A 14871-nucleotide genomic window follows, 5' to 3' on the forward strand; every position below is an offset into this window, starting at 1 on the left:
TTTATTCATATTATTTATTTATTTAGGCGTTGCGACACGTCCTAACATGTAATATAATTCGGTTTTAGATATTGGTTACATTTTCAAATATAAAGTACCCGAATAACCTGACTCAAATAACCCGAACCCCAAAAAGTTGATCTCTCATTCTTTTCTAGAAGTCATTGGCGGAGGAAGGCGTTGGCAAATGGATGTAGGCTGATGGTTAGGAAGGTTCGGCTAAAGGCGATGCTACAACTCGTTCGACGAGGAAAGATGGAGGTAAGAAATGTTTAGGGTTATAAAAGGAATAAGCCCTCTATTTTATCTGTCAACGTTTGTTTAGGACTTGGTAAGAGGATTTTGGACCAAGTAAGAAGATAAATTTGTTAATATCAAACGCTCTTATTGGACCGAGTCAAAGGTAACCTCTTACTGGACCTAGTAAGAGGTAAATCAAACAAGCCCGGAGACATAAGAAAATGGACACGATGCCAAAGGGGAGATGGAAAGTGCTTATTAAAATTTTTCTATATTGTTTTTCTTCATAGTGACTTATGAGTAGGGATGAACTTTTTAACCGAAAAACCAAAGCGAAATCGTAACCAGAATCGATTAGTGGTATTCAGTCCGATTTTCGGTTCTTAGTTTACGTCTTATTTAATTCCAGTTTTCTGGTTCCGGTCCAGTGTCGGTTCCAAAGACCTTATTAGATAGCACACTTCTTAGTAGAACCGGTACCGAACCAGAATAAGAACCGATTAGTGGTATTCGGTCAAACTATTGATTTTTAGTTTACGGTTTATTCGATTTTTGGTTATCTGGTTCCGGACCGATTTAGATGCCTACCTAATGATCTCCATTTTTATATTAAGGAGTTAGATGAGATTTTTCAAATGCTACCTATATGTAATTCTTCATTTCCTTACACATAATTGGGCTGGACGTGAATTGGGTCATCCCTAGATAGTGGAGATAGTTCACCTAGTTATTGGGTTCTTGGCTTTTAACTTGGGCTCCAATTTATGGGTTGGGTTCTAATTTCCAAAATCCCAACTTCCCAATTCAGCAATTGACGCAAACCAGAGGGTGTGAGTGAAGTTTCCCATTTTGTGAAGATGATGAAGAACTAACCAACCAATCGAATAGAATCAATCTCATAGAATACAGAGCAAACGCAAATACACAAGTATGCCACCAATCATAACATAATCTTCTTCAAGATTATTTATCCCAAAAACTACAACTAGAAATGGCTTTGTTGAGACTTCCATCCCAATTCCCAATACCCCTTTACACCACTTCCACTTGCTCCATCTCTCAATCCACCCACATCCTCTCCATCGCTTCCCCCCACCACCGTAAACAGTACCTGCGCCACCGTACTATAAGTACAACTAGAAGCCGTGTGGTTGTTGGTGCTAGCAAGGAAGATATCGAGACTGAATTGAGTTTCCCTGCAGAATCAAATATCAATTCTACTTCAACCACTGCAACCACAACTGATGATGATGATGAAGAAGAAGATGATGAATTTGAAGAAGACCCAGATCCGCAAGACCTCGAATATGTTTCCCAAATCAAAAGAGTTAGACTCGTTTGCTCGAAATTCCCCAAACCCATGTTGGCGTGCTTTCTAAAAATTCGTCCTTGTTCTGATTGCGCAGGTTTTGGAGCTCCTGAAGAAAAACAGAGACATGCTGTTTAGTGAGGTAAAGATAACCTCTGTTTACTTGATCTTGAATTACTGAAAGCTCAAAAACATAACTTTAACTCAACTTTCGGATTATGCCAATTGATTTTATGATTTGAAATTGTAGGTGAAGTTGACAGTGATGATTGAGGACCCTCGAGAAGTTGAGCGGAAGAGACTTCTTGGGATCGACGATGCTGATACTCCAACACGAGAAGAGTTGGCTGCTATTCTCGAAGAAGTTAGTCCTTTTCTATCACTTGTTCAAATGTTATTGGAATCAGAGTCCCATTAACAACCACACTATAAGAATCCTTTGAAATACTTATTATTGAATTACATATCAATCTCAATAGTCGTCCTTCTGTTTTTAGGTGAATGAAGGGAAAATCCCGAGAGACAAGATTGCCCTTCAAATGCTGGCAGAGGAAATGGTTCAATGGCCTAATTTAGAGGTACATTTAGCAGCTTCGCTTCTAGGGTTTGTATACTGTGTCACATTTTGAGAACAATCGAAGTATTTTAAACTGAATTAATGTGAAAAAAGGTTGAAGCAACAAAAAAGGGGAAACGGAAATCGAAATATGCAAAGGCTACAGACACTGGGATTGATCCAGAATTAGCTGCAAAGAGGCTTAACGTTGACTGGGATACAGCTGCAGAGATTGAAGAAGAAGATGGCAGTGACGAGAGTGATGTCCCTTCAGCTGTGGTACCTTTTTATTTATTTTCAATTATCAAAAGGGCATTGTCGTCTTTTTTACAAACAAGAGTGAATCCATGTCCTATTTTTTTTGGACGAATCAAAACATTCGTGATTATTGTGTGATAATATTGACATCATGTCTGGTTTATTGGTTTATTGTGATTTTACCATTTTGCCATTTTGAATAATGGGAATTTTGTTTGGTGTAGGGATACGGAGCATTGTACTTGGTGACTGCGTTTCCAGTGATAATTGGTGTATCGGTGGTGTTGATTCTTTTTTATAATTCTCTTCAGTAAGAATATTATGTATTTTGTTGTTAGGTTAGTTTGTAATATCGGGTTGATTTGTGTATTTCAACTGATTTTTGTGTTGTAACAATGTAAAGTTTGACATGATAATACATGATTGAAGATAGAAATGAAACCCCAATGTGATTCGGTTCATTTTGTAGTCTAATTTTTAAGATTCCCCATAGAAGCTAGTTTTGACAGAAAGAGCTACTAACTTATTAACTAAAATCTTTTCAAGATATGGAGTTTGATCTTCAATTTCACATCAAATCCTAATCCTTGCTCTAGTACTTGAAAAGTTTAAGAATCATTTTCGACATAAAATCAAACCAATGAAATTCTTGGTTTTTTACAAATATAAAAATCCCCACAATCAGTTTTAAAAAATAGGGTTTTTTTTGGGTTAGTTTTCCAGTTTCCGTCTTTTGGAAATAACCCAATATCAACTAAGGCTTGTTAACCGTAATTCAACAGTCCTAACTGCTACAACACCAAAATAATAGAAGAAAATTGATAGTTATGTCTGTTAAGTATCAATGCAACATTAAATACATAAAAAGCGAACACATCAAACAATTCAATTGGCTATCTGTTAAGATCGTGGAAAACTATACCAGCAACAAGCTTTTGCAAAGAACACTTACTTTCAAAGACAGTGAACAAAAGTAAAAGTAAATTAGAAAGCTTAGATCAAAATAAATAGTTTGGAGCAATCATGGTTTGTGATTGGACAAAGTTCGGCAGATTCTTAGCATATCTTTTACAAAATGCTAGCCATGATTCAACACTTTCAGGAATAATTAAGGTGATTGGGGTTTGAGTTGTAGCAATTTCAGGTCTTAGCAATTGTAATGGATTTTCTCTTATCTGTGGATGTTTCCTCTGCAAAGACTTGAAGAATCCCGTTAGCATCTATACTGAAGCAAACCTCTAGTTGTGACCTCCCATTCGAACCAAGAGTAAGTTTAAAAAGGTCAAACTGCCCAAGTAATATGTTATCATTAACATTGATACTCTCACCCTGAAACACTCGTATGCATGTTTGTGTTGTATCTGAATAAAATATTTCTTTCATGCGTGTGGGTATGCACGTGTTCCTCGGAATAATAACCTTCATTATATCTTTTCCACAGGTATAATCATCGACTTCTATACCAAGTGAGAGAGGAATGACATCTAACAACACCAAATCCCGCTTAACCTCATCGTTGTTATCATTTCCACTTAGCTTTGAAGCCAAGATTGCAGCACCAAATGCAACAGCTTCATCTCCATTCATGTCTTTGCAAAGTACTTTCCTATTGAAAAAATCCTCCAACATTCTTTGCACCTTTGGAATCCTACTTGATCCACCAACAACCACCACCTCATCCACTTCCTTCACATCCATTTTCCCATCTCTCAAACATTCACCCACTACATGAACACACTTCTCAAAAAAACTTGAGTTTAGTTCCTCGAATTTGGCTCTACTGATTTTAATAGAAAAGTCGATACCCTTATACAAACAATCAACTACAGAAGCTAGAGTGGTTGAGGACAAATCCCTCTTTGCTTTCTCACATGCAACTTTCAACCTTGCCAATGCTCTAGGGTTTCCACTAATATCTTCACTGTGTTTTTTCTTGAATTCATTCATGTAATGATTAACGAGTGTCATGTCAAAATCTTCACCACCTAAATGGGTGTCGCCTCCAACAGCTTTGACATCAATGGAACCTGTATTACCAACTCTCAGAAGTGACACATCAAAAGTTCCACCACCCAAATCAAACACCAATACATTCTTCTCCTTATCCCAATCTTTATCTTCCATATGATCGACACCATATGCGATTGCAGCTGCTGTAGGTTCATTTATCAAACGCAATACATTAAGTCCTGCAATGACTCCTGCTTCCTTTGTTGCCTCTCGTTGCATGTTATTGAAATAAGCAGGAACAGTGATTACAGCATCAGTCACTTCTGTCCCGATAAATTCTTCAGCAGCTTCTTTCATCTTCTTCAGAACCATGGCCGATAATTCTTCTGGTGCGTATTTCTTCTCTTCACCATTGAACTCCACTACAACAGTTGGCTTCTCCGAAGGTCCTTCAATGACCTTGAAAGGCCACGACTTCATGTCTTTTTGCACTTGTGGATCAGTAAACCTACTTCCAATTAGTCGCTTAACATCTGAAATTGATTTAGAGGATTGAGATTAGCAAGATAATCAGAACATATATCGGCTAATTCAAATGTAAAAGGCAACAAAAGGGTGACACATATTCTTTCTTTCATAAAGTCTAAAGGAAAACATAAAAAGAATAACAAAAAAGACTTGCCAAAAATTGTGTTAGTAGGATTCCTTGCAATCTGGTTTTTTGCACCCTCGCCTACCAAGAGCTCTGAATCATTGAATGATATGAAAGATGGAGTGATCTTGTTTCCTTGTTCATTAGGTATGATCTCAACCCGATTTTTTTTGTGAAACCAAACACCAGCACATGAATAAGTAGTTCCAAGATCGATGCCAATGGCAGCTCCATTAGATATATGAGACATTTGAACAAGAAAATAATGAAACGGGAGGGGGGAGGAGTTTATACAAATCAAAATAAGAAATAAATATGATGGTGTTGTAGCCTAAGGCTTGATTCTTGAATATATGGCATCCCTTCAAACTGGATTCTTTTATATTCAGAAAGAGTCTAAATTTGCAATTTAGTTTTATGGCACAAGAATCTAACAGTCGCCTTACTAGTTCACGACTCTACGTTATTCAAAACTACTAACATAGAAAAGGTTCTCGGTAAACGTGTGCCTCTCCAGTTTTCAGAACGAAATTCGTCTCACACATCTCCAAAGAGTCATGCATAAAGACTTGACTAATACGACTTTGGACCAAAGTCTAATTAGTTGTTTTTCACTTTTTATTGTTTTTAAGACGGATTGGAGTACCGATCACGGAGGGCATTCATGGTGTACGTGGCAACGACCATGATCGTGAACACCACCCTGATGGGTTTGTGATCCATTAGGCCATCGGGTATGCTAACGGGTAAACATCCCTCCACATCATCATCAAGACTTGTTCACAATGCATTCAATATAGGTCGGGGATGGTGTTCACTAGTGAACAAGAGAGAAACAGAAGAGAGAGATAGAGGTAAATGATTTTGATTGGATGTGAGAACCCCTAACTAGCTTCAATCCACACCACCATTACACCCATCCTAGTGAACATCTCCTCCACATAGGATTTCTATGCGTGAAATGAAGTCCATACCTCATGGCCTCATAGTGGTGGTGTTTTGTGGTGTAGACAACGAACAATAACGACAAACAGGAAACCGAGCGGTGGATTTGACTCTCTTGACCTTTGACTAATCGCTGAACGGCAAAAAACTTATATTTTTTAAAAATTTTCTAATATATTTTCACAACAATCGGATGACCGAACACGTATCAACATCAATGATGAGCCGGTGGATGTTGAAAATGAACAACCTCTATATCGACCGATAGGAAGAAATAAAGCAAAGAAAGCAGCTTCTGGTTCATGTTCTAGCGTTACTGATCATTTTGGAGTAAAATTTGATCGATATATCCAAGTACAAGAGAACAAGGGTGCGATGATGATTCGGATGGAAAAAAATTTGTCGTGAAGCAAACGCCATTACAAGGTATTGCCGATTTCGAGGTTCTGAAAATGAAACTACGATGGTGAAGATTTGGAGATATTTTTTGCCAAGAAAAAATTTGTCCGAGTGAGATATTGGAATACTGATTACTTTTTTTCTATGTTTGACATTTTTGAGATTTTTATGTTAGTTTTTTTTTTCTTTTTTTAATTTTCATCTTCTTTTTAATTTTCGGTTACCTTTTTGAATTTTAATCAATATATTTTTTAAATTTAATTGAATGAAAAACTAATTTAAAAAAAATCTATCATTTTTATTATATATTTGATTTAATTTTAAACAAAAAAAATAAATGATGTGGAGTGGTGGATAATGGTGGATATACCAACCTAATGTGGTTATATATTGCGATGAAGTGTCGATGACATGGCATGTACCATATTTATCTCTCGTGTTGACTACTCCAGAAGAAGGCCTGAACATCAACATGTAAAAGCCTAATGGTTAGGGGTTGGTGGGAAAGGTGTCATGGACATAGATTGTTGTTTCAAATCAATGTTTAAGACAACAATGTGATTTAGGAATAAAATATCATGTTTCGATTTTTTTTAATTTAAAAAGTGAGGATAATTTGGTTTAGGCCAAGTGTAGTGGGGGTGTTTGGCATCCTATGTGGTGGATGGCATGGAAATAGGACATCTCCCTCGTGGGGAGACATGCCAAAAAAACCAAGAGGTTCGCCATCATCATCATCATCATCATCATCTCTCTCTCTCTCTCTCTCTCTCTCTCTCTCTCTCTCTCTCTCTCTCTCTCTCTCTCTCTCTCTCTCTCTCTCAATTGGACGTGTCTAAATGACAAAGAATGAACACCACTTCTTTAACATTGTAAGTTAAGCATGTGTTGAGGTAGAGCCTACGTGGACCACATCACCATCACCACTACTAATTTATGCCTTACAAAGAGTGTTTTAGAAATAATTAGTAGATAGCCGCATGTTACGTTGGATCACAAATATTGATTTTAGAAATAAGTTTTTAATAAGACGTGTATATTAAAAAGCTTAACTTCAATTAGGTTACAAATTATACATATACTATATCTATCTCCTATTAAAACATTGTATTTTTATCTTTTTCTTTGTAAGACACATTATTTTAAAAATCAAACCAATTTTAGCATTATACTTACCATTGAAAATCTAATCTTGATTATTATTTGGTTAACAGATAGATATAGATCATATATCTATTTTTTTCCTTTTAAGACATTGTATTTCCATTATTATTTTCTATTATAATGATGTATACTGAAAAACAAATTTAAGAAATTGTTCTTTGATACATGTATGGTAATGTAGTTTACTTGGTTTATTGACAATGAAAATGCACTTAGATCCATGTATACATAATGGCAATGAATATGTTGTACTGATAATTGCTAGTTGTGGTTGACTCGATGACCTAATGTAACATGAACAAAATATTATCAATGTGTAAAGGGAATTTATTAAAGTAGATCAAATGGCGAAATACAAAGTTGAGGGGGAAAATTGTAAATTATAGAAGTATCACATAATAAAAGAAAGTGAAAAATGTAGATTATGTACAAGAGACGAAAGATGTGTAACGTCCCAAAAACCATGGTAAATTTTTTATTTTTAAAATGCATTTTCATAGAAACTCTATGTCACCAAAACATTGTTTTACAACCACGTCAAAATCAAAATAATTATATCTTAGTATCTCTCAAAACATAGAAATATTGGATGATGTGTACAATCACACATTCGCCTTTCTTCGATCATTTGAAGTACCTGATACATTTAAATCAACAACTGTAAGGAAAATATTAGTGAGTTCCCCCGAAATACCACACCACAATACACATACAATTCATGCACACATGAGCCTACAGTTTGATTGGACTGCCTCGCAAGGCCTATACTACACCTGGACCGCTCCATTGGGCTTACAGGCTGACTGAACCGTCTCGCAAGGCCTATAGTACACCTGGACCGCTCGGGTATCTTGGCCTACAACACAAAACAGGACCACCTCAACCCAACCACAGTATGTCAGCATTTGAAAACAGATAAACAATAATGAGCAAAGCACATGTAATCATAACAGATCTACCAATCAAACAAATCACCACAACATACCAACATCCTACACACAAGGATACATACTACAACACAAAGTATAATGAGAAAACTCATCTCACAGTCTAACATGTAAACAACACAGCTCACAAGAATCCAAGAACTGGTACTACGAGTCACCTATACAACATACAGGGACCGAATCCATAATCTACAAACCAAAACCCTCAAGTTGACCTAAAGTCAAACTTGGTCAAAAATTCAACAACTAGCACCACCTCGTGACAGCTCCATGACAAAACAGCCGCAACCAGACCATCCGTCACATCGTGGCAACAACCCAAACAATCCATCACGAAGAACTCTTCTCCACAACATGGTGAGTAAGATGTCATGCCGTGGGAAATGCCTTTATACAACTTAATGGATTAAGCCTTAATCCATTAAGCCCGTGTATCTTGGACTACAACACAAAACAGAACCGCCTCAACCTAACCACAATATGTCGACATATGAAAATAGATAAACAATAATGAGAAAAACATAGGTAATTATAACATATCTACCAATAAAACATATCAATACATCATACCAACATGCTACACATAAGGATACATACTGCAACACAAAGTATAATGAGAAAACTCATCTCGTAGTCTAGCAGGTAAACAACACAACTCACAAGAATCCAAGAACTAAAACTACGAGTCACCTATACAACAGACAGGGACTGAATCCTTAATCTACAACCCAAAACCCTCAAGTTGACCGAAAGTAAAACTTGGTCAAAAATTCAACAGCTATCCACCACGTTGTGGCCACCCACTAGCCACGTTGTGGAAGCTCCATGACAAAACAATCGCGACCAGACCAGCCTCCACGTCGTGGCAGCATGTCACACCCCAAAACCGGAACGGCAGAATCATTCGGGGGTGGAGGACGTCATGTACAGTATCACAACAATGCATAGTAGTAAACAAGCAACAACATCATCCATTGCATTAATAATATAATTTCATACAAGTGTGTTCTGTGAAGTTTATAAGACACCAAAAATGTAATTAAAAAATAAGAGATGAGTCTTGAACGAGCTCCATCTTCTCAAAACCTGGCATCGGTACCTGTCTACTGATGACCTGAGAATACAAGTTATTTTGAAAGAGTTTATCAGCTTTAAAGCTGGTGAGTTCATAAACATTTAGTGTCATTGTTTGTATGAAATTGTCTTTAAGTACTTGATGTATAAGTTTGTAAATGTTTGTGAATGTTGGTATCTCCTAGAAAATCCTATATTTTTTACTAAACGTAGCCTTCTACCAAGGCATCAAATGAAATGTATGTTTGTTTCTTGTAAAAGTGTGTATTTTCCCAAGTATGACTATCATTAACCAAAAATATAGTTTTACATTATCTTTTATGTGAAAAGATCACAATGTGAATGCAATGGGAAAATAATAAAGTACTGTAGTGTTGTATTATAGTAACTACTGTTGTACTAATTTCCTTAAACCAATTGTTATTAAAAGTAACATGTGATATGCCTGTACCATACTACCGACTAAAACACGACGATGAAAGACGTCGGAAGAAATGACATTTGGCACCCGTAGACTTGCAAGTCCCACTGTAGCGAGCATCAAGGTGTAGGATAGTCAATCCAGTATAGATCTATACACAAATTCAACGCTCTCCTTCTAGGAGACTCTGGATACAAAACGAAGCATGACAGGTGATGCCGTGCCCCGTTACGTGGCTCACATTTCTGTCGTAATGTTCTTGTATATGTATTGTATGTACTAGTGTAATGTATGTTCTCTCTATCTAGTATGCTCTGTTTGTTTCTCATCATAGTATGTTATGTTTGTTTCTCATCATAGTATGTTATGTTTGTTTCTCATCATAGTATTCTCTATCTGTTTCTCGTTATAGTATGTATTGACTCATGTATGAACTGACTCATTGTATGTTTCATTGTTCTAGTAATAGTATTAGTAACTTCCTAAACTATACCTATTATAGTTTACTAGTAATGTTGTTTGTATGTATGAACATGATGGTGTACCTTTGCTACCCAAAGGCACTGAACTGAATGAAGGAAATTTTATATCTATACACATATACATAATATATAACTAAGATTCAAACGACCTTCGGACAAATAACCGATACCCTAAGTCTACAACTAAACAAGGAACAGGAAGCAAGGCGAGCTATCAGTCCTAAGTCCTTTCAATCCTACTTATATAACTATATCTATATAGATATGCATTTGACAAGATATAAGTTTGAAAAGAGTTTGAATAGAAAGTATTTAACATGTAAAAGAGTTTGTAAAATGATTTGAAGTAGTTTGTTTCATAACACAGTTTGAAAAGTAAGAAAATCCACTTGTTTGGTAGTTATTAATCACATGTGATTGATATAATAACTATAATAGTTCAACTTGTATTCCCCCCCATAAAAGCATTTAAAATCATTTAAAAGGTTGATTAAGGGGTATGAACTCACCTGTAGTGAGTGGTTTGGATGAAAGTGCTGGATAAGGTGCTAGTTGTCAAGTGAAGACTTGAACACACACACTGATCCTATTTAACATATAAAGAGACATATATGTATCTAATTAGTGATTATAACACTAATTAAGCAAGTAAAGACACCCTAAAACATGGAAAACACTTTGGTTCAAGTGTTAGAAGATCATAGGGTTGCATCTAAGGATTGTAGGGCTTTGCTTTGGAGTTTACGGTCCAAGAGTAAACTCTCCATGAGTTTACGGCCTAGGGTTTGCGGCCCTAATGGGTTTATGGCCGTAAACCCATGGTAACTTCTACCATTTTGATATTCAAGGTCCTTAGTTCAAGTTGGAAGGGTTCTAGACCAAGTTTTAAGCCTTAGGAAGGAGTGGTGGCTCATATGCACCACTAACTAGTGTTTACGGCCCAAGGTGTTTGCCTTGGCCGTAAACACCACTTGCTCTTGGTTCTTTTGATGTTTAAGGTCTTATACTCTTCTTGGAAGTATTCTAGACTTGGTTCCAAGGATTTGGAATAGATTAGGGCTCATAATGCCCCATTTATTAGTGTTTACGGCCCAAGGAGATTGCCTTGGCCGTAAACACCTTATGATCTTGTGTTCTTGATGTTTTCTAGGTGTAAACTAACTGATTCAAGCATATAACAAGCTAAGGCAAGTATACTTACAATATAGAAGCTTGTATGGGTGCTTAAGGTCCAAGAACACTAGTGTGTATTCTTGGTGTTCTTGGTGAAATGAAGAACACTTGAAGATCTATCAAAATGAAGAGATTTGATGGATGAAATCATGTACAATCACTAGATGTTGTAATATATCAACTAATCAAGGAAGGAAACACTTACAAAGTTGAAGATCAAGAAGAAAAATCGGATGATACTTGAGAGATAATGACTTCTAGGCTTGAAAATGGTAAAAATGACTAAAATGGCTAAGTGTCATATTTATACCTTAGAGTTTACGGCCGTAAACTCCATGTTATGGCCGTAAACTCCAAACTCTTGGAGTTTTGAGACTTAAATGTTGCACAAATAACTCTAGAGTATACCTCCTATAATTACCTCTTGAAGGTACTAGACTTAGAACACTCAAACAAACTCAAAACAATGCTAAAAGTTAGCAGAAATAAGTCTGACTTAGATTGGAGTGAATGGTTGTATAAGATAGAAATTTCGAGTTGTCACATCATCCCCCCGTTAGAGGGAATTTCGTCCCGAAATTAGAGTTTAAGCAATTAAGTAGTTACAAATAACTAAGTAAAAAGATGAGGATATTTCAGTTTCATTTGATCCTTGCGCTCCCAAGTGAATTCAGGTCCTCACTTGGCGTTCCAGCGAACCTTCACTATCGGGATACAGCTTTTCTTCGTTTGCTTGACCTCTCGGTCCATGATCTCTACAGGTTCTTCCACGAAGTTGAGGCTCTCGTTGATATCGATCTCATCGAGTTGGATTACAAGAGTCTCGTCGGACAGACACTTTTTCAAGTTCGAGACGTGGAAAGTAGAATGTACGTTATTGAGTTCGCGAGGTAAGTTGAGTTTGTAAGCTACTGGGCCGATTCTAGCGAGAATCTCGAAAGGCCCTATGTATCTTGGATTTAGCTTTCCACGCTTTCCGAAACGTATCAAGCCTTTTCAGGGTGAGACCTTCAATAGAACACGGTCGCCCACCTGGAATTCCAACGGTTTCCTTCGTTTATCTGCATAGCTTTTCTGTCGGTCTCTAGAGGCTTTCAATCGTTCACGAATCTGAACGATCTTCTCTGTCGTTTCCCGAATGATCTCCGGATCGGTGAGAGTGCTGTCAGGAACTCGTCCTTTAGCTAACTGGGTGTCACCCACCTCAGCCCAGCACAGAGGGGATCTGCACGTTCGGCCATAGAGGGCTTCGAATGGAGCAACCTTTATGCTCCTGTGATAACTATTGTTGTAGGAAAACTCGAAAAGGGGTAAATGAGTATCCCATGCCTTCCTAAAGTCGATCACACAGGCTCGTAACATATCTTCCAAGGTTTGTATAGTCCTCTCACTTTGTCCGTCAGTCTGTGGATGGTAGGCTGTACTCATGTCCAACCTAGTTCCTAGGGAACTTTGTAGAGACCACCCGTTGCCTTGGGCAGCTTGGTTATGAAGTCCATCGTGATCCGCTCCCACTTCCATTCCGGTATCTCCGGCTGTTGTAGTAAGCCTGAGGGTTTCTGTATTCGACCTTAACCTTGGCGCAAGTAAGGCATTTACTTACGAAGGTAGCAATCCCTGCTTTCATGTTAGGCCACCAGTATAACTTTTTAAGATCCAGATACATCTTATCTGAACATGGGTGGATGGAATATCGAGTGTTGTATGCCTCGGTCATGACCAAGTCTCTGAAACCACTGTGTTTCGGTGTCCAGATCCGATCCATGAGATATAAGGCTCCGCCACCCTTGACTTCCAAATTCTTATCCATCCCTCTTAAGGATTCACCCGCCACATTTTCAGGTTTCAAAGCGTCGAGCTGAGCCTCCTTAATTTGTATGGACAAGTGTGAATGGATAGTCATAGTCAAAGATTTGACTCTACGACCAGAGTATTCTTTCCGACTTAGGGCGTCAGCCACTACGTTGGCCTTGCCGGGATGATAACGAATTTTGCATTCGTAATCACTGAGTAGCTCGACCCATCGTCGTTGTCTCATGTTGAGCTCCTTCTGGTCGAATATATGTTGTAGGCTTTTGTGGTCTGTAAAGATTGTGCTTTTTGTACCATACAGGTAGTGTCTCCAGATCTTCAGAGCAAACAATACTGCTCCCAACTCAAGATCGTGAGTGATGTAGTTGACCTCGTGTGTCTTCAGCTGTCTCGAGGCATAGGCGATGACCTTACCTCGCTGCATCAGCACACAGCCGAGCCCTTGATTTGACGCATCGCAATAGACCACGAAGTCTTCTATCCCTTCAGGGAGGGATAGTATCGGTGCGGTGCATAAGGCTCGCTTTAGCGTTTGGAACACTTTCTCCTGCTTCTCTTCCCAGTCAAAAGCCACGCCTTTCTGGGTCAACATCGTAAGAGGTTTCGCAATCCGTGAGAAGTTCTGAATGAACCTGCGATAGTAGCCAGCGAGGCCTAGAAATTGACGAATTTCTGTAGGCGTCTTCGGTGCTGACCAGCTCTCAATGGCTTTGATTTTGGAAGGGTCCACGTGTATTCCTTCTTCGCTAATCACGTGTCCTAAGAATTCGACTCTTCGGATCCAAAACTCGCATTTCGAGAACTTCGCATAGAGCTTCTCCGATCGTAATGTTTCGAAGATCTGTGGAAGATGTTGACTATGCTCCTCCTTACTACGAGAGTAGATAAGTATGTCATCGATGAAGACGATGACGAACTGATCCAAGTAAGGACGACACACCCTATTCATTAAATCCATGAATACCGCGTTAATCCGAACGGCATCACTACGAATTCGTAGTGTCCATAACGAGTCCGGAAGGCTGTCTTCGGAACATCCTCCCCTAACACCCGTAATTGGTGATACCCGGATCTTAGGTCGATTTTCGAAAAGAAGTTCGCCCCTTGAAGTTGGTCGAACAAATCGTCTATACGAGGCAGAGGGTAACGATTTTTTACGGTCAGTTTGTTGAGCTCCATGTAGTCGATACACATACGAAACGATCCATCTTTCTTCTTGACGAACAAGACTGGAGCTCCCCAGGGTGAGAAGCTTGGTCTTATAAAGCCCTTGCTGAACAGTTCGTTAAGTTGACCGGACAGTTCTTGCATCTCTGCAGGTGCTAGACGATAGGGCGATTTGGCTACTGGGGTATCCCCTGGAACTAAGTCGATTCTGAACTCGACTTGACGTTGTGGAGGTAATCCTGGGAGTTCTTCTGGAAAGATGTCGGGAAAATCGCGTACTACTGGAATGTTCTTAATGTATTTTGTTTCTTGGCTCACATCG

At 38.2% G+C, this 14871-nt stretch overlaps 2 protein-coding genes across 2 annotated transcripts; one reads left to right on the forward strand and one right to left on the reverse strand.

Moving 5' to 3' along the window:
• Positions 1-1102: 1102 nt before the first annotated feature.
• On the forward strand, positions 1103-2824 carry CEST (death domain associated protein). Its single transcript, XM_079069036.1, has 6 exons — positions 1103-1567; positions 1647-1691; positions 1800-1913; positions 2047-2127; positions 2220-2384; positions 2588-2824. The coding sequence occupies exons 1-6, from the start codon at positions 1232-1234 to the stop codon at positions 2675-2677; spliced, it is 831 nt and encodes a 276-aa protein (XP_078925162.1). The 5' UTR covers positions 1103-1231; the 3' UTR covers positions 2678-2824.
• A 559-nt stretch (positions 2825-3383) lies between these two features.
• Positions 3384-5215, reverse strand: LOC145131072 (heat shock cognate 70 kDa protein-like). The gene is made up of 2 exons (XM_079065809.1): positions 4996-5215; positions 3384-4846 (listed from the first exon to the last, which is right to left on the reverse strand). The coding sequence occupies exons 1-2, from the start codon at positions 5213-5215 to the stop codon at positions 3504-3506; spliced, it is 1563 nt and encodes a 520-aa protein (XP_078921935.1). The 3' UTR covers positions 3384-3503.
• Positions 5216-14871: the final 9656 nt, after the last annotated feature.

This window comes from Lactuca virosa, chromosome 8, assembly GCF_052849685.1.
Source record: "Lactuca virosa cultivar CGN04683 chromosome 8, Lactuca_virosa_CGN04683_v6, whole genome shotgun sequence".
NCBI classification, from domain to species: domain Eukaryota; kingdom Viridiplantae; phylum Streptophyta; class Magnoliopsida; order Asterales; family Asteraceae; genus Lactuca; species Lactuca virosa.

Coding starts and splice junctions, on each gene's coding strand:
- CEST (XM_079069036.1), top strand. CDS start 1,232: ATGGCTTTGTTGAGACTTCCATCCCAATTCCCAATACCCCTTTACACC. Junction 1,692..1,799: donor GAGACATGCTGTTTAGTGAG/GTAAAGATAACC, acceptor TTGAAATTGTAG/GTGAAGTTGACAGTGATGAT. Junction 2,385..2,587: donor GTGATGTCCCTTCAGCTGTG/GTACCTTTTTAT, acceptor TGTTTGGTGTAG/GGATACGGAGCATTGTACTT.
- LOC145131072 (XM_079065809.1), bottom strand. CDS start 5,215: ATGTCTCATATATCTAATGGAGCTGCCATTGGCATCGATCTTGGAACT. Junction 4,847..4,995: donor TCCTACTAACACAATTTTTG/GCAAGTCTTTTT, acceptor AATCAATTTCAG/ATGTTAAGCGACTAATTGGA.